Source organism: Hyphopichia burtonii (assembly GCF_001661395.1).
Source record: "Hyphopichia burtonii NRRL Y-1933 unplaced genomic scaffold HYPBUscaffold_2, whole genome shotgun sequence".
NCBI lineage: Eukaryota > Fungi > Ascomycota > Pichiomycetes > Serinales > Debaryomycetaceae > Hyphopichia > Hyphopichia burtonii.
The window spans coordinates 457,435-473,953 of record NW_017963729.1 but is presented as its reverse complement, the minus strand read 5'-3'; the positions used below and the strand labels follow the sequence as shown (position 1 = coordinate 473,953).

At 35.6% G+C, this 16,519-nt stretch overlaps 11 protein-coding genes and 2 non-coding genes across 13 annotated transcripts; 9 read left to right on the top strand and 4 right to left on the bottom strand.

The window, feature by feature from the left end:
* Window positions 1-11: 11 nt before the first annotated feature.
* HYPBUDRAFT_151970 (uncharacterized protein) lies at window positions 12-757 on the bottom strand. Its single transcript, XM_020220775.1, has one exon. The coding sequence runs from the start codon at window positions 590-592 to the stop codon at window positions 98-100; it is 495 nt and encodes a 164-aa protein (XP_020077605.1). The 5' UTR covers window positions 593-757; the 3' UTR covers window positions 12-97.
* Window positions 758-1,052: 295 nt separating this feature from the next.
* Window positions 1,053-1,552, top strand: RPB8 (DNA-directed RNA polymerase core subunit). The gene has a single exon (XM_020220774.1). It carries the CDS (start codon window positions 1,063-1,065, stop codon window positions 1,483-1,485), a length of 423 nt encoding a protein of 140 aa, XP_020077604.1. The 5' UTR covers window positions 1,053-1,062; the 3' UTR covers window positions 1,486-1,552.
* A 34-nt stretch (window positions 1,553-1,586) lies between these two features.
* On the bottom strand, window positions 1,587-2,669 carry HYPBUDRAFT_151967 (uncharacterized protein). Its single transcript, XM_020220773.1, has one exon. The coding sequence runs from the start codon at window positions 2,381-2,383 to the stop codon at window positions 2,039-2,041; it is 345 nt and encodes a 114-aa protein (XP_020077602.1). The 5' UTR covers window positions 2,384-2,669; the 3' UTR covers window positions 1,587-2,038.
* On the top strand, window positions 1,693-2,034 carry MVB12 (Mvb12p; the record flags this gene model as incomplete). The annotated part of the gene is made up of 1 exon (XM_020218386.1): window positions 1,693-2,034. A coding segment is annotated over one exon (342 nt), but the record flags the coding sequence as incomplete, so codon positions are not given.
* MNT4 (Mnt4p) lies at window positions 2,044-4,747 on the top strand. The gene has a single exon (XM_020223221.1). It carries the CDS (start codon window positions 2,508-2,510, stop codon window positions 4,677-4,679), a length of 2,172 nt encoding a protein of 723 aa, XP_020077601.1. The 5' UTR covers window positions 2,044-2,507; the 3' UTR covers window positions 4,680-4,747.
* An 83-nt stretch (window positions 4,748-4,830) lies between these two features.
* HYPBUDRAFT_t35 lies at window positions 4,831-4,930 on the bottom strand. Its single transcript has one exon. It is a non-coding gene; the product is annotated as a tRNA-Ser (tRNA).
* Window positions 4,931-6,198: 1,268 nt separating this feature from the next.
* HYPBUDRAFT_151965 (uncharacterized protein) lies at window positions 6,199-6,391 on the top strand. Its single transcript, XM_020220772.1, has one exon. It carries the CDS (start codon window positions 6,212-6,214, stop codon window positions 6,377-6,379), a length of 168 nt encoding a protein of 55 aa, XP_020077600.1. The 5' UTR covers window positions 6,199-6,211; the 3' UTR covers window positions 6,380-6,391.
* Window positions 6,392-7,713: 1,322 nt separating this feature from the next.
* UGP1 (UTP glucose-1-phosphate uridylyltransferase) lies at window positions 7,714-9,402 on the top strand. Its single transcript, XM_020219228.1, has 2 exons — window positions 7,714-7,808; window positions 7,868-9,402. The coding sequence occupies exons 1-2, from the start codon at window positions 7,761-7,763 to the stop codon at window positions 9,320-9,322; spliced, it is 1,503 nt and encodes a 500-aa protein (XP_020077599.1). The 5' UTR covers window positions 7,714-7,760; the 3' UTR covers window positions 9,323-9,402.
* A 2,585-nt stretch (window positions 9,403-11,987) lies between these two features.
* On the top strand, window positions 11,988-12,084 carry HYPBUDRAFT_t77. The gene has a single exon. It is a non-coding gene; the product is annotated as a tRNA-Arg (tRNA).
* Window positions 12,085-12,251: 167 nt separating this feature from the next.
* Window positions 12,252-12,767, top strand: HYPBUDRAFT_10002 (3-hydroxyanthranilate 3,4-dioxygenase; the record flags this gene model as incomplete). The annotated part of the gene is made up of 1 exon (XM_020218054.1): window positions 12,252-12,767. The coding sequence occupies exon 1, from the start codon at window positions 12,258-12,260 to the stop codon at window positions 12,765-12,767; it is 510 nt and encodes a 169-aa protein (XP_020077598.1). The 5' UTR covers window positions 12,252-12,257.
* A 51-nt stretch (window positions 12,768-12,818) lies between these two features.
* On the bottom strand, window positions 12,819-13,518 carry HYPBUDRAFT_151963 (uncharacterized protein; the record flags this gene model as incomplete). Its single annotated transcript, XM_020220771.1, has 1 exon — window positions 12,819-13,518. Exon 1 carries the CDS (start codon window positions 13,482-13,484, stop codon window positions 12,819-12,821), a length of 666 nt encoding a protein of 221 aa, XP_020077597.1. The 5' UTR covers window positions 13,485-13,518.
* A 70-nt stretch (window positions 13,519-13,588) lies between these two features.
* HYPBUDRAFT_151961 (uncharacterized protein) lies at window positions 13,589-14,911 on the top strand. The gene has a single exon (XM_020220770.1). The coding sequence runs from the start codon at window positions 13,753-13,755 to the stop codon at window positions 14,653-14,655; it is 903 nt and encodes a 300-aa protein (XP_020077596.1). The 5' UTR covers window positions 13,589-13,752; the 3' UTR covers window positions 14,656-14,911.
* A 735-nt stretch (window positions 14,912-15,646) lies between these two features.
* On the top strand, window positions 15,647-16,519 carry HYPBUDRAFT_104121 (mitochondrial 2-oxodicarboxylate carrier; the record flags this gene model as incomplete). Its single annotated transcript, XM_020218329.1, has 1 exon — window positions 15,647-16,519. One exon carries the CDS (start codon window positions 15,647-15,649, stop codon window positions 16,517-16,519), a length of 873 nt encoding a protein of 290 aa, XP_020077595.1.

The window sequence follows — 16,519 nt, the reverse complement described above, 5'->3', positions numbered from 1 at the left end:
AAGACCCTAACTACATATATATATTCTTTTATTGTGCGAAGTGAATTACTGAAAATTCGGCCAGCACCGAATCGTTCTTTAATATACAATATCTAAGTTAGAAAGGAGAGATTTTATGTTCGACATCACGGTAGTTACTGGAGCTATTGGCAATGCGGAAGTAGAAATGAACAATTACTATGATAACCATGTTAATCACAATCAAAGCAGCCACTGCTAACAAAAAGCGAATGTACGATTGATCAAGTAATGGAGTATCCTTTTTCTCATCCTTGTCCTTATCATCTTTATCTTTATCATCGTCCTTTTTATCATCTCTTTTGTCATTGACTATTCTTTCATCTTCAACTATTTTTCCTTGTTTGAGCAAATCAAGTTCTTCTTGTTGGCAGTGGATCAAGTCAATCATATGACTGATTTCGTCATTATTCACGTATCCGATTTTATTGGACTTGAAATGCAAATTAAGGGATGCCGACGGATTGGGAATAATGTACTCATGGAAGAAAATGATCATCAATAATGACAGTATTAACAAACCAATCCATAGTCTATTTTTTCTAGATTTTTCAAAAGTTTCTTTCTCAGACATTTGTTAAAGTAGTAGGAGTACACTAGGAGTATAGTAGGAGTACACTAGGAGTATAGAAGGGTACACTAGGAGTATAGCAGGGTACACTAGGAGTATAGCAGGGTACACTAGGAGTATAGAAGGGTACACTAGGAGTACAGTAGAAGCAGTAGCAGGACAGTAAAGTAGAGTAAAGTAAAGTATGAAATGATTTCAGATCAGCATCCCTTCACTTCTAATTCTTAATTTAGAATAAGGGCTACATTCCAACACAAACAAATTGCTAGCCGATTTTTGCAAGCATTTTTTGTCCTGCACATATCAGTGTCATGTGATCAGTCATGTGATTTATATCACGTGATTGATCTTAGGTATGTACGGGCGTTTCTCTTATATTTTCACACTTTTTTTTCATCATCTCATCATCAACACCAATACCACCATCTACTCATCTAACAACAGCCAGGATGTCAGGAATCTTGTTTGAAGACATGTTCAATGTCGAGTCCGCGGACCAGGCCAGATACACCAAGGTCAGCCGTATAATAGGGCAATCCTCCACCTCACAAGATATCAAAATCACCTTGGATATCAATAGTGAGTTATTCCCTGTCAAATCCAACGACTCATTGACCATTGTATTGGCCAGCTCTTTGGGGAACGAAGCATCCATGTTAACCTCCAACGGGTCCTGGAGACCTCCTAAAGCCTCGGATCGTTCTTTGGCCGACGATTACGATTACGTGATGTATGGAACCGTTTATAAATTCGAAGAAAATTCCGGTGACGATAAAATGTCAGTCTATATTAGTTTTGGTGGGTTATTAATGAGATTGGAAGGTGGTTACCGTTCGTTGTCCAACTTGAAACAGGACAACGCCTACATTTTAATTCGTCATTATAAAGAAAATTGAAATTTGTACTATTAGATAGATATATACATTGATTTATATATTGATTTTATGTGTAGCTAAAAAAAACTCCCACACTAATAAAAAAAAAAAAATGAGAATAACCGCCCACCACTACTACTTCTTCTTCTTCCCACACCATGAATAACACCGACACCCGTATGTACGCTGGATCTATTTCAAAGAGGTAGTTACTAACTGTGTGTAGCCGATGAGATATTGAATCAGGTTCCGTTGATCAAGAATCCCTTGTATCAGCCCCCGAAACCAGTCACTTTAAACACAAATTTTAATAAGTTGATACCAACTTTGAACTCGGTAAGACCGCCTAAGATCAAGTTGACTACAGAGGAGTTGACCAATTGGTTGGCGTCAATTGAAAAAATGAAAAGTACTAGCGATTCAGCAGAGGTGACTAAGTATCAGGATTGGATTAACCAACAGCAAAGAAAATTTGCTCCTGGATTCGATTTTGAAAACGTGTTGGTTCCTACTACGAAGCCTCAAGATAAGAATGAATTGGATGAGTTATTTGGTAATGTTTCCATCTAAGCGTTCATTTACCTTTGGTGAATTTGCCGCCAAGTCCACCATTTTTATTCAAGTTCTTTAATATCTCTTGTCTCACTTCCTTATTGAGTCCTTCTTTATGATCAAACTTTGTGATTTTATTCTTGCTGTTATGTCTTTGTTGATGTAGTTCCATTAATGACTTTTTAGGTTGTGGATTTACTTTCAATACTGGACCAATCACTTCATCCTCACTCTCACTACTTTCGGTGTCAGTATCACCCTCCTTTTCCTCGTCATCTTTCGTATCTTCCTTCGATTCTTCTTTCTCAACTTCCTTAGGTTCCTCTTTCTCAACTTCCTTGTTCTCTTGCTTGCGTGGGCCAATCATGCTTGTTTGGTGCTGATTGAAGTTTATTTTTTTCATCTCATGAAGGAAAGAAAAAAAAAATCAAAATAAACAAAAATATGATAAACCCCCATACTTTTACACCAATTCCCTCCATACTACTACCATGACGAGCCTAAGAGCTTGGAAAACACTATTGAATAATTTTTTTTTCCGCTCAAAAAAACTTCTCGTGCTTTTCTTACTCGTTATTTGTGCTCTAATACTGATCAAATCAGTTCAGGATAGGAAAAAGGTTGTTTTGAAACCAGTTAACGACAAATTTGACTTAGTCAGTAATAGAATTAACTATATTAACCCAATATATCAAAGATGGATTGAATCTGGAGAATACGAAACATTGAGGCTGGCTGATTTAAGCCAAAAATGTAATTCGTACTTTGATCATTTATCGAAGATTTCCGAAAGTGGCTCAGTATACGTTGATTTAGAACTGATGAGTAATTTTGATTTCAATATTTTTCTATATAAAAAAAAGAAGTGGTTTAGAGAAAAGACTAAACGACTTCGGAAAAATTTAATGAGAAAAGGTTCCAGGTTTGATGAAAATTATCATTCAAAACAGCTCGAAATTGAGTTTGATCATGATATAAAAGAATTAGCCTCTTTTGAATATCAAACTATGAGAGAAATGAATGATGCTAGAGTTTTCGGTAAGTGTTTCATCGAAAATTCTATCAAAGATTGCCGTATTCATGAAAGTAAAACTTTCCCTTGGCTAAACAAAGAATTCCCAAAATTTGAAAATTGGAAATTGGAGTTATTACCAAAAGGTGAATTACCAGTTTTCAATGAATCAAGTTATTCTTCGGGAAGCTCAGACTGTTTCATCAATCAATTATTGGCGAAAAGTAATGGTAAAGGTATAGTCATTCCATTACTACCGACCTCGAATAATAATAGACAAATCGATAATACTATAAGATTAATAAATGTTTTGAGGGGCTTGAAGAATACATTCCCAATTGAAATAGTTTATTTAAATAATTTTTTCAATCAAGTTGACAAGAGAAGATTAATCGAAGCGGCAAGAACCGAAATCAGAGAATTACCTTCATCTCATCATGAATATTTGAAAGCAATGAACTTAGATGAAGATTTCAAATTTTCAACTCCAAAAGATTTCCCAAAGCAAGATATTTGGTTTGTTGATATCTCTAATGTTAAAAACAAAGATCAACATCCTCTAATTTCAAAATCTTTTCAATTCAACAATCCTACTTTTACATGGTTAATATCGACAATTTTTAACTCCTTTGAAGAGTCAGTGGTTTTGTTACCCACTGCAGTTCCAGTTGTCGAAATAGAGCATTTCTTTCAAATGGAAAAATTCCGAGAATATGGCTATTTATTTTTCAAAAAACCTTCCTACTACCGAGATAATAAAGCGAGAAAGTTTGCTCCTGGTTTCCATGAGATTACTAATTTTATAAAGAGTTTCCTAATGCCAAATAGAAATGATCAAAACATGTTTGGTATTCGAATGAGACAGAAAAAACTTCTGCTTGATACAAATCGTTTCTTAGAAGATAATTTTGCAACCTTGATGGATCCAACTCTTTTAATCATTAATAAACCCAAAATCATAAATTCTTTGTTATTGGGTTGCAATTTACAAATGTATAAAATATTAGAAAGTAGAATTCAAATATTCTCTGAAGAAGTCAATCCAGAAATAATGTGGTTAAGCCAGGAAATGACAGGTAATAACGAAAAAATTGCCTTTAATAGACATTTTGGTGTCTTGGCTGGTCAACGTACTCCCTATCAAAATAAAAATTATTTCCTAGCTACTGCAGCTGATGAATATTGTTCAAGTTCATTTGGTCAGTTGGATGAAGACGATGACCATACGTTACTCTATCTAACCTCTGATCAATTAGAGCATTGGATATATCAAAATCCGGAATCTCAAACAATTTTAAAATCAAAATTCATAATAACCAAGAATGAATCACACGATTTATTTGGTAATGGTGATCAGACTAATGTTTTGGTTGATTCCACTGAAATTTACGATAATACAATTAACAAAAACCCCTTATATGTTGCTGAAGTCTTGAATCCTCCTGTAATCAAAAATCCGATTCTAGTTCAAGGATTTAGAGAACCAGACCAAGCTTGGGATAAGATCTATGAATTTAGTGATGGTGGTGCTTACTGGTGTGCTTACAATCTTGTAGGTAGCATAGAAACACCAATGAAAGGGAAAGAGGTTCAGTATAACGAGAAGCTTAAAGCATGGTTTAATTATGTACTTGACTTGTGGTTGATGTAAATACGCTCTTACGACAATAAGATACATCTGTGTAAAAATTCAATACACTCTTACAACAATAAGATACATCTATGTAAAAATTAAATACGATTGGTAGTTTACAGATAGCCTATTTTAATGCTAATAAGAAAAAAATAGCAAAAAAAAATGGCGTTACAGACAGGATTCGAACCTGCGAAGGTAAAACCCAATGCCTAACAGCTAACTTGGTAATTAGCAGGGCATCGCCTTAACCGCTCGGCCACTGTAACTAGTGAAATCGGGAGATTCACGACTGCGCCACAAAGCGATTTTTGAAACAATTATGGATTTTTTCCTTTTATAAAAGAGAAGTATTTATTCTACCTTTGATTAGCTGTTTTTAAAGGCGTTTTTTAATATCAATAATTTCGAGGAATTATTGACTTTTTGTAGTTATTTATAAACCAATATATGACATTATAATAAAAGAAAAAGTAAATTAGTTAAAAAAAGTGCTAAAAGTTAAGAAATAAAAATTATTGTAATTTTTTCGAAATATTGACAGATTTGAGCATAAACTGATGTTTTCATCTCGAAGGGCAAATTAATGTATCATTTCAGAGAAGAAAGGGGATAGTTTTTCAGATAAACAGTAAGCATTAAATAAATTAATCTGCTCAAGTACTTGTATTAAGTTTCATACGGCGAATAGAATTAGAGAAAATCTGAACATAATTTCGTGGTGTTAATCTTTGATAACGATTGAACAAAACTCAAAGATCCTCTATATATTAGGCCATGCATATCTAGCGAATAAACACTGTTTCAAAAGGGAAGGCCATACCTAGATGCGAGCTCATTTCTACTAGCACACACTCTAGAAGAATCGTATCAATAGGCTGCAATAATCACCAAGGTACTGGAGGGGAAGCAGAACTTTCATTGACATGCAAATGTCAATTTGTAGGCATTCCTCCTCTTCCCCCAGACATTTTCCTACTTACTTTACTTTCAAAGATAGAATAACTCTAGTTTCAAAGATAGAATATGATGAAAGGCCCACCAAAAGACAGTCCGAAGCAAGTGAACCTGAAAACTCATAGTGGAGTTTTTTGCACTGAGATCCGTAAAGTCAGCAAATCTTATACGACGAAATGACCTTCAGAATTTATTGAGAGTTACAGCAAAACAAACATAAAAATTTTTCGGACAAGCAAAAACAAATGGTATCATCGTCGAACTAGTGATTATAATCCAGTTTCGCTGATGTCTCAACACGACGACTATCCGTTATTAAGACTTTTCCAGTGCCAAAGCCTATTCTACACAAGGCAAGTTTCAAGGAATTCAAAATGATTGCAAAAAAAAAAAATTTGTCTGCGAAACTCATCGAAGCACAAAATTTTTCAAAAATTTCACTAGTTTCTGAATCTTTCAAACATGAAAAATTCCAGCAAAAAGAAAAGGCAAAAAAGAAGAGTCTACAGCACGATGGTTTCCATTATGGTCTCCCACTAACGTACTCAGCATCGCTCTCAGCAGCTTAATAATTATTGATCGGACGGGTAATCATGCTTTATGCTGGATATGGCCGTAGACGTCAGTTTCGAATTTGGGGTGATTTTACAAACAGAGGTAAATGCCACTGTAAGAGCTCCTTCGTAGATTTCGGACCAAGACAAGCATTGCAATGCCCACCAAAGACGCCGTGTAATACCCGCCAAATATGGCTGTCTTAATTAGTTATTCAGAAAGGTGTTAGTTATATAATATCTTCATGAAGTTTTGATATTTTACCCACTTGATTCAACCAGAGGGTCCGGCTATATCTTTCTCTCATAATCAACGGACACATCTTTCGCCGAATCTTTAGGTAGATGAACATATATTGATTACTATAGTAAAAAACAGCTACGAAGAACATATTTAGTAGATATATATATTCATTATTCTTAAAAAAGGAAACTGGGAAGAATATGAAAAATACCCAACCATTACCAAGATCAGCCTTAGAAGATATCGAACTCTCGAAAAGGCTTTTAAAAGACCAGCTATAAACACCAGCTCCACAGGTACCAGGACAAAGACTCAGAGCTTGGTGTAGTAGACCGGCTACTAATCTCATTATATTTCGGCATCGGTAAATTGAACTAAGTTCATTGCCTTGGTGTCCCTGAGTATAGAAATACTACTACGAGTATACTAGTTTATACGAGTATGCTAGTTTCGTTATGGAACTTAATACCCCTCTAACAAGCACTAACTACAGCTTATTTCTACATTGTGGAAATATTTAGCTCACCTGTTTAGCGAAAGGTTATGCCTGCTGTCAAGATGACAGTGCCACGGGTTTCCGTCATTGGCAAGCCGTAAGCTCTCGAGCTTCACTAAGCAAATGAACACCTTCGTCAGATAATGCCAGTTTCCGCAAACCAGTAAGACAATGAAGGATACTTTCGCAACCTCGTAATATATCCAAATGTAACACTAATTATAAGTTATAATATACAGTTATAATCAGATGAAAAAATAGAAGAAGATACGTTACAATAAGACAAGTTCTATTAATATGATAGTTTACAGTAGTTAATGGGTTATACCTTCATCTGAGAGCAGGAATACGACAATCTCAAGCCAAATCAACCACAATACCAGCCCTAACCAATCCCAAACACGACACTGACGAACACGGCAGCATACACGACGAGTATCCGGGGAGCCAAATTGACACGAATACCTTGGGGTCCAGATTGACACCTCGTATCTCATCCAATCAACAGTGCTCATCGTCAGAATTACGTCCGGTACTAAATCGCCCAGTAGAAGTGATAGTAGTACCACCAGCACCACCAGCACCACCAGCACTAGTGCCACCACTGGAAGTAGTACTGGAAAGAGCAGTAAGAGTAAGAAGAGTAACAGTAGAGTAGAGTAAGACAGTCCATGTGTACAAAGCAAATTTCAAATCAAACCCAACGCAAACAAAAACAAAACGAATAACCCAAAAAGGCGAGAGAACAACGAATCTTAAAGGTGAATTTTGAAAAACATATATATAGTTGTTGGTTTTTCTTTTGCAAACAATTGGAAATCATAATTGACTTCAATTAAAACATCAAGATGGATACGGCTATTCCCAAAAAACATATCAAGACTCAATCTACTTATGTATGTATTCAAATAAGCTAATTTTCTACCGTTTGATCTTTTTTACTAACAAGGGATAGGCATTTGATAATACTGCCACCACTGTAGCAGCATCTCAAATGCGTAATGCTTTGAATAATTTAGCAGATACTGTTACTGATAGTGACCAGCAATCCAGATTTGAAAATGAAATGGATTCCTTTTTCGCTTTATTCAGAAGATATTTAAGTGATAAAGCAAGTGGATCAACTTTAGATTGGGATAAGATTAAATCTCCATCACCAAATGAAGTTGTTCAATATAACTCTTTAGAAGATAAGAATTTGAATAACTTGAGTAAATTGGCTGTTTTGAAATTAAATGGTGGATTAGGTACTTCAATGGGTTGTGTTGGACCAAAATCAGTTATTGAAGTTAGAGATGGTAATACTTTTCTTGACTTGTCAGTTAGACAAATTGAACATTTGAACAGAAAATATGATGCCGATGTTCCACTTTTATTAATGAATTCTTTCAATACCGATAATGATACCGCCAAAATCATTAAAAAATATCAAGGTCACAGAATTAGAGTTAGAACTTTCAATCAATCCAGATTTCCTAGAATCTTTAAAGATTCTTTATTACCAGTTCCAGAATCTTTTGATGATGATTTAGAAACTTGGTATCCTCCAGGTCACGGGGATTTATTTGAAAGTTTGGTTCAATCCGGTGAATTGGATTCTTTATTAGCCCAAGGTAGAGATATTTTATTTGTTTCAAATGGTGACAATTTAGGTGCCACCGTCGATACTAAAATCTTGGATCACATGATTGAAACTGGTGCTGAATATATTATGGAATTAACCGATAAAACAAGAGCTGATGTTAAAGGTGGTACTTTAATCAATTACGATGGTCAAGTTAGATTATTAGAAATTGCTCAAGTTCCAAAAGAACACGTTGAAGAATTTAAATCAATTAAAAAATTCAAATATTTCAATACTAATAACTTATGGATTAACTTAAGAGCAATTAAAAAATTAATTGAATCAAATTCAATCGAATCAGAAATTATTCCAAATCAAAAAACTATCTCAAAAGGCTCTTCTGATATTAATGTCTTACAATTAGAAACCGCCGTTGGTGCTGCCATTAGACATTTTGATGGTGCTCATGGGGTTGTTGTTCCAAGATCAAGATTCTTACCAGTTAAAACTTGTTCCGATTTATTATTAGTCAAATCTGATTTATTCTATCTTGAACACGGTGCTCTTAAATTAGACCCAACCAGAGATGGTTTCTCAAATCCTTTGATTAAATTAGGTTCTCATTTCAAAAAAGTTTCCGGTTTCCAATCAAGAATTCCTCATATGCCAAAAATTTTGGAATTAGATCACTTGACCATCACCGGTAACGTTAACTTGGGTAGAAATGTTACCTTAAAGGGTACCGTCATTATCGTTGTTAGTGACGGTCAAAAAATCGATATTCCAAATGGTTCCATTTTGGAAAATGTTGTCGTTACCGGTAACTTAAGTATTTTGGAACATTAAAATAAAAAAGGAAAAAAATTATTTTTACTCTTTATATCTTCAAATATTTATCAATCTTTTCTCTCGTTTAACGTATTCATTTAATCTTGTTTCATACAACTATTTGTAAAATAACCATAGGTCCCTCATTTTTCCCTAGTAGAACCGTTATCGTGATGATATTTGCTTCGCTCGTCCATAAATCCCTTCTCTCTGACCGAATAGTTGGCGAATCATCGATTGATAATATCCTTGGTAGTGCAAAAAGATAATGCAATCAAGCAATGGTCTGTTTACTATAACATTTGGATAATCAGCGAAAACATTAATTAAATGACCTCTTTCAGTCCACTGAATACTGGAAGGCAAACCCGAAAAAGCTTAAAAAAACTTTTCAACTCTTGACAGAAACTTCATTTTCAAATGAACCGGAAATGTTGTCTGTACCACCCACGAAAACAATGATCAATTCTATTCAGCCCCAGTAAGCAGTTGCTAACCTCAAATATACCTTTATCTTTTATGTGTACCTCATAAAAACCCCATTTACACATACAATTGGTTTTACCAATAGTTGCAAAACTGATCGCAAAAGTTTTTTGACGTCAAGGGTTGATAACACACAACTAAATACGAGAAGCTAACATTATCACCCATGCCTTCAGACGGTAGCTAATACCCTGAAGATGGAATGAGCTAACTCTTTGAAATATTTTCTGGCTTGAAAATTGCCGGTTAAGTTACATTCGTCTACATATCATGAAGACACTCGAAAACAAACGTGGACTCTGATTTACCAAGATACTGTTTTACATTAACTACCGATAATTAGCCAGCACTTGAAAAAGCCTGGCGAGATCTCCAATTGACAATTACGTGCTTTTAAAGCATGTTAACTGTATTCTGAAATATTTGAGCTGTATAAGATTTTTTTAACTCAAATTAGAACATGAACAGAACAAAATGTCATTCTTTACAGCCTACTTAGTGAAAGATGTTTTCTTTTATGCCCATACCCCTGAAAACGTTCCTTTTTAAGTCTTTTTTTTTTGACATATAAGAAGGAGCTCTTACAGTGGCATTTATCTTTGTTTGTAAAATCACCCCAAATTCGAAACTGACGTCTACGGCCATATCCAGCATAAAGCATGATTACCCGTCCGATCAATAATTATTAAGCTGCTGAGAGCGATGCTGAGTACGTTAGTGGGAGACCATAATGGAAACCATCGTGCTGTAGACTCTTCTTTTTTGCCTTTTCTTTTTGCTGGAATTTTTCATGTTTGAAAGATTCAGAAACTAGTGAAATTTTTGAAAAATTTTGTGCTTCGATGAGTTTCGCAGACAAATTTTTTTTTTTTGCAATCATTTTGAATTCCTTGAAACTTGCCTTGTGTAGAATAGGCTTTGATACTCAGTTTACTTGATAGTTATACTTGCTGTGGTGAAATTGGGGTAAAATAATCGTAGTATAATTTATTTCTTTTAAAATTTGAATTCTGCAAATGCCTAGCCATTTGACTCATCGAGAGCTTTGACTTGATTGTACTCAATGACAAAGTCCTAGTGTTGTTTTCATTTATCTGGTCGAGACGTCGTAGATATGTCTAGGAAATAAACTTTTGGCGGATTCAATTCTTAGAGTAGGCTCTACGGAACTACAACTAGTATAAATAATGAAAAACAATGGTTATAGATACAAAGACATATTTCTAAAGGGAACATCTATTTATTCAAGTATGTATATGTAGCCTTGTGAAGTGGTATGACAAACACGATTATACCTTATTCCAAGAATATTCCTTTTCTGAATCAGATAAAATTTAGCATCATATAAATGTATTATCTTTTTCAAAGCACCCTTGATCTACTTAGGTACAAATGTATTATCTTTTTCAAAGCACCCTTGATCTACTTAGGTACTTAAATGTTTTTTGCGGATTAATAGTTACTCGTCACTAGTTGTACCAGTCACTTGGTATGACGAATAAGTTCCGAGTTGCCAGTTAATCAATATTCGTTGAAAGTTGAAGTGGCTTTCATTTCCAGAAACCCTGGTCGGATTCTTGTTCAACTGCTGGGGCCTTTTCCATTTGTTTATCATGATAAAAGAGAACGTCAATTAAAGGCCCTAGATTCATTTACAGAACGCTTTAAGATAGTAGTTGAGTTACCAGCTCGTTTTTTTAACTCAAGCAACAGTTCTTTAACTTAGACAGCTTGCTCCTTAACTGTATCTACTTTGACGAGACATTTAGATAATCTAACAATAGCAGAAGTTCTTCGTGAATGTAGGCTAAGCTCCTCATTTGATTAGTAACCTTCTCGCCAGTTTTCACAAATACTTCGAAGGATCTATGTTTCTCACACTGTTAGGATTCATTTCCCATCGTGCTTAGTCTCTCTATATATAAACGCCTACTTTTGGGGACTGAAATAAACCATAATTATGGCTGTCTATCACCATTTCTGACTGCAAAAAAATATTCCTCCATTTATTCCACGGAAATTGCCCAACTCAAATAAAATTACTTCGAGATTACAATAAAAGAGTTTAGAACTATTGTCCAATCCTTTGGGGATCAGAAAGCATACGTTTGAAGGATTTTGAATTAACACGGACTTTTCAACTTTTTAAAATCGGTGCTGTTATATTTAACAAATTTCTATTTTCGTTCAAGCTTCGTTCCTCATGGCCCAATGGTCAAGGCGTCTGGCTACGATTTCGTAACCACTTCTCGGTTGGAACCAGAAGATTCCAGGTTCGACTCCTGGTGGGGAAGCTTACTTTTTTTGCTGCTTTAATAAGTTTTGGATGCGACGGTATCAGGCGATGATTTTTTTTAAATGGAGAAAACGGCAAACGTTTTAAATCATTACCAATTGATCTGTGATTTAAAGAGTGCTAAAGAGATTCAATATTGAACTTATCAGCTTGAAGAAGTACTAGAACAAGATGCTCGCGCAACCAATTAACATTAAGAAATGGATAGAAGAGAATAATCATCTTTTACAACCACCGGTGAATAATTATTGTCTTCATAGAGGTGGGTTCACAGTTATGATTGTTGGAGGTCCTAATGAAAGAACAGACTACCATGTTAACCAGACACCTGAGTATTTCCATCAATTGAAAGGACATATGTGTTTGAAAGTAGTTGATGAAGGAGAGTTTAAGGATATTATAATTGAAGAAGGAGATTCATTTTTACTTCCAGGCAATACCCCCCATAATCCGGTTAGATTTGGAGATACAATTGGATTGGTTGTTGAACAAGATAGACCAAAGGGGTTAAACGATAAAATAAGATGGTATTGTTCCAACTGTAAAGAAATATGCCATGAAGTTGAATTTTATTGCCATGATTTAGGAACTCAAGTCAAAGATGCAATTTTAGCCTTTGATCAAGATATTAATGCTAAGTCATGTTCCAAATGTGGAACAATCAATAAATCTAAACCTTAAATACAATTTACGGTTATATAGATATATATATATGTATGTAAATAAATAACGCTATTTCTGAGAAGATTTATAAAAATCTTCACCTTTATCAAAAATATAATCTATAGCATGTTCTACTGGTTCATCAAAAAGATAAGGTAATAAAGGAACCACACCCAACCCGAGACCAACTGGACCATAAGTTTTCAAAGGTTTAATTTTCAGATTTTTAAATAACACTGAAGAATATCTAACTACACTATGAATGGTGAAAGCAGGTAATCCCATTGAAGCAATACTTTGGAATAACCCTCTTTTCAAACCAACCAATCTCCAATCTGATTCAACCAATTTATCACCTTGAGTACTTTCAAAAACCTGTTTAGCAACTGGATTTGGTTCAGGGTAGGGATAATTCCAAGGTTTCAAGCCTGAAGTATAACGGCCCTCAGATTTTAATTTAACAATCCAAGATGCATAACTGACATCTCCCAAGATATATAACCACGAAACACCATAACCTAATTTAACTAAATATGGATGGGCAACCGGTCTAAAAGATTCACCAATATCCGAAGTATAAGCAACGTAACGATGAGATGCTAAAAGAATGGTTCTAAATCTATTAGCATAAGCGGCATATCTTAAACTCGATTCTTGATTATCTAAATCAGTTTTAGTATCTAGTGATTGTTCAACTTGATTTATTTGATCAGAAACTGGTGTTTTCGACGACATTTTATGGTAGCAAAAGGGACAATTGACAAGATCAAAGGACAAGAAGTACTTACTTATATGAATAGATGGAGTTAGGAAATTGCAAATGGCAAATTCAAGGTTCCGAATATTTAACAAATTTCATTATGTCCAGAGGCAAAGGGTATTCCCCGAAAACCGGAAACACCCGTACACACCGATACTTTCCCTTTAGTAGAAAAATCAAGACGGGCTGACGATAGATACCTTCTTGGTGGAACGTTAGCCATCCATATAAGACAACAGAGCAATGAAGGCCTCGTTGATAATAAGGTTTACGAACACTGTACTGAACGGACCCGAGATCCGGGATTTGGAGATTCCGTTATCGATAAATTTCGATAAGGACGATATCAATAAATTAGTTAATACAACCTGGTTAAAAGTGATAATCAGAAACAAAGTGCCGGTTAGTGAAAGGAGAAGATTAAGGCTTATTTATAATGGACGGGTTTTGAATCAAACGACTAATTTCCGTAAAGATGTCTTTGAGCCAAAACTTCGACAAATGGAAGCAAATAGTGAAGAAGAAGGTGATGAAGAAATGAAAGTTTACATTCATTGTGTTATTGGGGATGAATTGACGTATTCACAGTTGAACGAAGAGAACCAATTGGATAATAGACCACAACAGGTTAGTACCACGCCTGATATAATTGGATTTGATCGATTATTACAACAGGGGTTCAGCCAAGATGATATAAACGATTTAAGAAGACAGTTCCATTCAATCTACATGCCCAATTTATTTGAATCCCGAAATGGTGGGGTTGATAGTATTAACGACGTCGAAGAAGAAGAAAGAAGACAACGGTTAATCAGTGAATTAGAAGAGCGATGGATCGAGTCCACCATAAATAATAACCCCACCAATGAAACAAGCAATCGACCTCCAACTACAGCTGGACCTGCTAGTGGGAATGAACAAACACAAGCAGCCACCGCACCGGCAGCACCGTCCAATGACGTTAGCGATATCAACAGCAACGAAGACTTACTACTAGGCTTGGGCTTGGGCATCTTCTTGGGTGCCATCAGCGTCATTTTCATTCTTCTTGACGACACCGTATTCAACAAGAGACAGAAAATGGCCGTCTTTGCTGGGGTCTTCATCAACGTTTCCTTTGCCATTGTCCGGGGGCAATGGATATAGGTATAAATACTCATACATACATCATAAATACACTCATAAATTCATAAATACACTCATAAATTCATAAATACACTCATAATGCATGTACTCAATACATATCTACATCTGTTTGACCTGCCGGCCCTCAGTCATCTCTATACGATCCGAAGATCCAATCACTGAAAGGGCACTAAGATGGTCGTTGGTCCATCACTGGATATTATTCTCGCCGAGAACTTGACGCTCGCCAACTCGTAGGGATATCTGAAAAAGACAAGCAACACGGTAATAGTTCTGGCTGCCGCACAAAGAAGAAAAACCTCTTTCTTTTCACGAAGAAGGTGGATCTGATGCTCTTTATATACTTTTCCAGGGAAGAGAAGAGGCGTGTGCGCACCGCGAAAAATCGGTACGACCGCATCGCTTCCCTATCGAGTATTTATGTCCCGTGGACAGCGAAGGTATGGGAGCAGAACCCCCGACAAACCCATTGGATAGAGATTCGGGGAGGTGATGGGGGTTCTTTTGGCCCGACGGTATGGTTGGACGAGGTTTTCTGGTGGATTGGAGCCAATTCTACATCTTGAGTAATCTGCCCATTCTTACTGGATAAGCTACAGCACCATTATTTAGGGCCGGTTTCGCCTCGATCAAAGTTACAAAATAGGATTGATATCTCCACTTTGACTACTGACTCGTCCCCTCACCCAATCACCGTGCTCTTTGGAAGAGCACAGTGGGTAGGAAAGGAGTTAGAGCAGTGGTAGTACAATTGGGTAATAAAAGAATAGCAGAAGTAGTAGTAATAGTAGCAGTATAAGTAGAAGCAGAAGTAGTAGTAGTAGTAGTAGTAGTATTGTTCTTGTGCTCGCACGCCATTTATAATTTTTGAAAAATTAGATATTAGGAATTTCCTTTAATTGATCTAGTCTTTTATCAATTGTATAATATTTCATTGATTTTGATAGAAAGAAGCCTTAGATTATAAAGAGTAATTGAAATAGTTAGTAAGATGTCTTCAGTCGAAACACCCAAACCATTGCCATTCATATATCAGTTCTTATCAGGAGCCATTGCTGGGGTTTCTGAAATCTTAGTCATGTATCCTTTGGATGTGGTTAAAACAAGACAACAATTGGCTACTACCGATGCTTATAACGGTACTATCAAATGTATAAAGAAAATTGTTAAAGAAGAAGGGTTTTCTCGTTTATATAAAGGGATTACTGCTCCAATTTTGATGGAAGCTCCTAAAAGAGCTACAAAATTCGCTGCTAATGATGAATGGGGGAAGGTTTATCGTAAAGCTTTTGGAGTTACTACCATGTCTCAATCTTTAGCTATCTTAACTGGTGCCACTGCCGGTGCCACCGAATCTTTTGTTGTTGTCCCCTTTGAATTGGTTAAGATTAAATTACAAGATAAAACCTCTAAATTTAATGGTATGGGCGAAGTTGTTAAACATATCGTGAAAGAAAATGGTGTTCTTGGTTTATATAAAGGTTTAGAATCAACTTTATGGAGACATATTATGTGGAACGCCGGTTATTTTGGTTTGATCCATCAAGTTAGATCAATAATGCCAAAACCAAAAAGCTCTTCTGAAAAAACTTTAATTGATTTAACTTGTGGTACTATTGGTGGGACTTTTGGTACGGTATTGAATACTCCATTTGATGTGGTTAAATCAAGAATTCAAGCCGGTTCAACTAGATATATTTGGACTTTCCCTTCGTTAATCACCGTTTTCAAAGAAGAAGGTTTTGCCGCTTTATATAAAGGTTTTATTCCAAAAGTCTTGAGATTAGGTCCTGGTGGTGGTATCCTTTTGGTGGTTTTCACCGCAGCAATGGATTTCTTTAGAACTATTCATGAAGGTAAGTAG

Coding starts and splice junctions, on each gene's coding strand:
- HYPBUDRAFT_151970 (XM_020220775.1), bottom strand. CDS start 592: ATGTCTGAGAAAGAAACTTTTGAAAAATCTAGAAAAAATAGACTATGG.
- RPB8 (XM_020220774.1), top strand. CDS start 1,063: ATGTTCAATGTCGAGTCCGCGGACCAGGCCAGATACACCAAGGTCAGC.
- HYPBUDRAFT_151967 (XM_020220773.1), bottom strand. CDS start 2,383: ATGATTGGCCCACGCAAGCAAGAGAACAAGGAAGTTGAGAAAGAGGAA.
- MNT4 (XM_020223221.1), top strand. CDS start 2,508: ATGACGAGCCTAAGAGCTTGGAAAACACTATTGAATAATTTTTTTTTC.
- HYPBUDRAFT_151965 (XM_020220772.1), top strand. CDS start 6,212: ATGCTTTATGCTGGATATGGCCGTAGACGTCAGTTTCGAATTTGGGGT.
- UGP1 (XM_020219228.1), top strand. CDS start 7,761: ATGGATACGGCTATTCCCAAAAAACATATCAAGACTCAATCTACTTAT. Junction 7,809..7,867: donor TCAAGACTCAATCTACTTAT/GTATGTATTCAA, acceptor AACAAGGGATAG/GCATTTGATAATACTGCCAC.
- HYPBUDRAFT_151961 (XM_020220770.1), top strand. CDS start 13,753: ATGAAGGCCTCGTTGATAATAAGGTTTACGAACACTGTACTGAACGGA.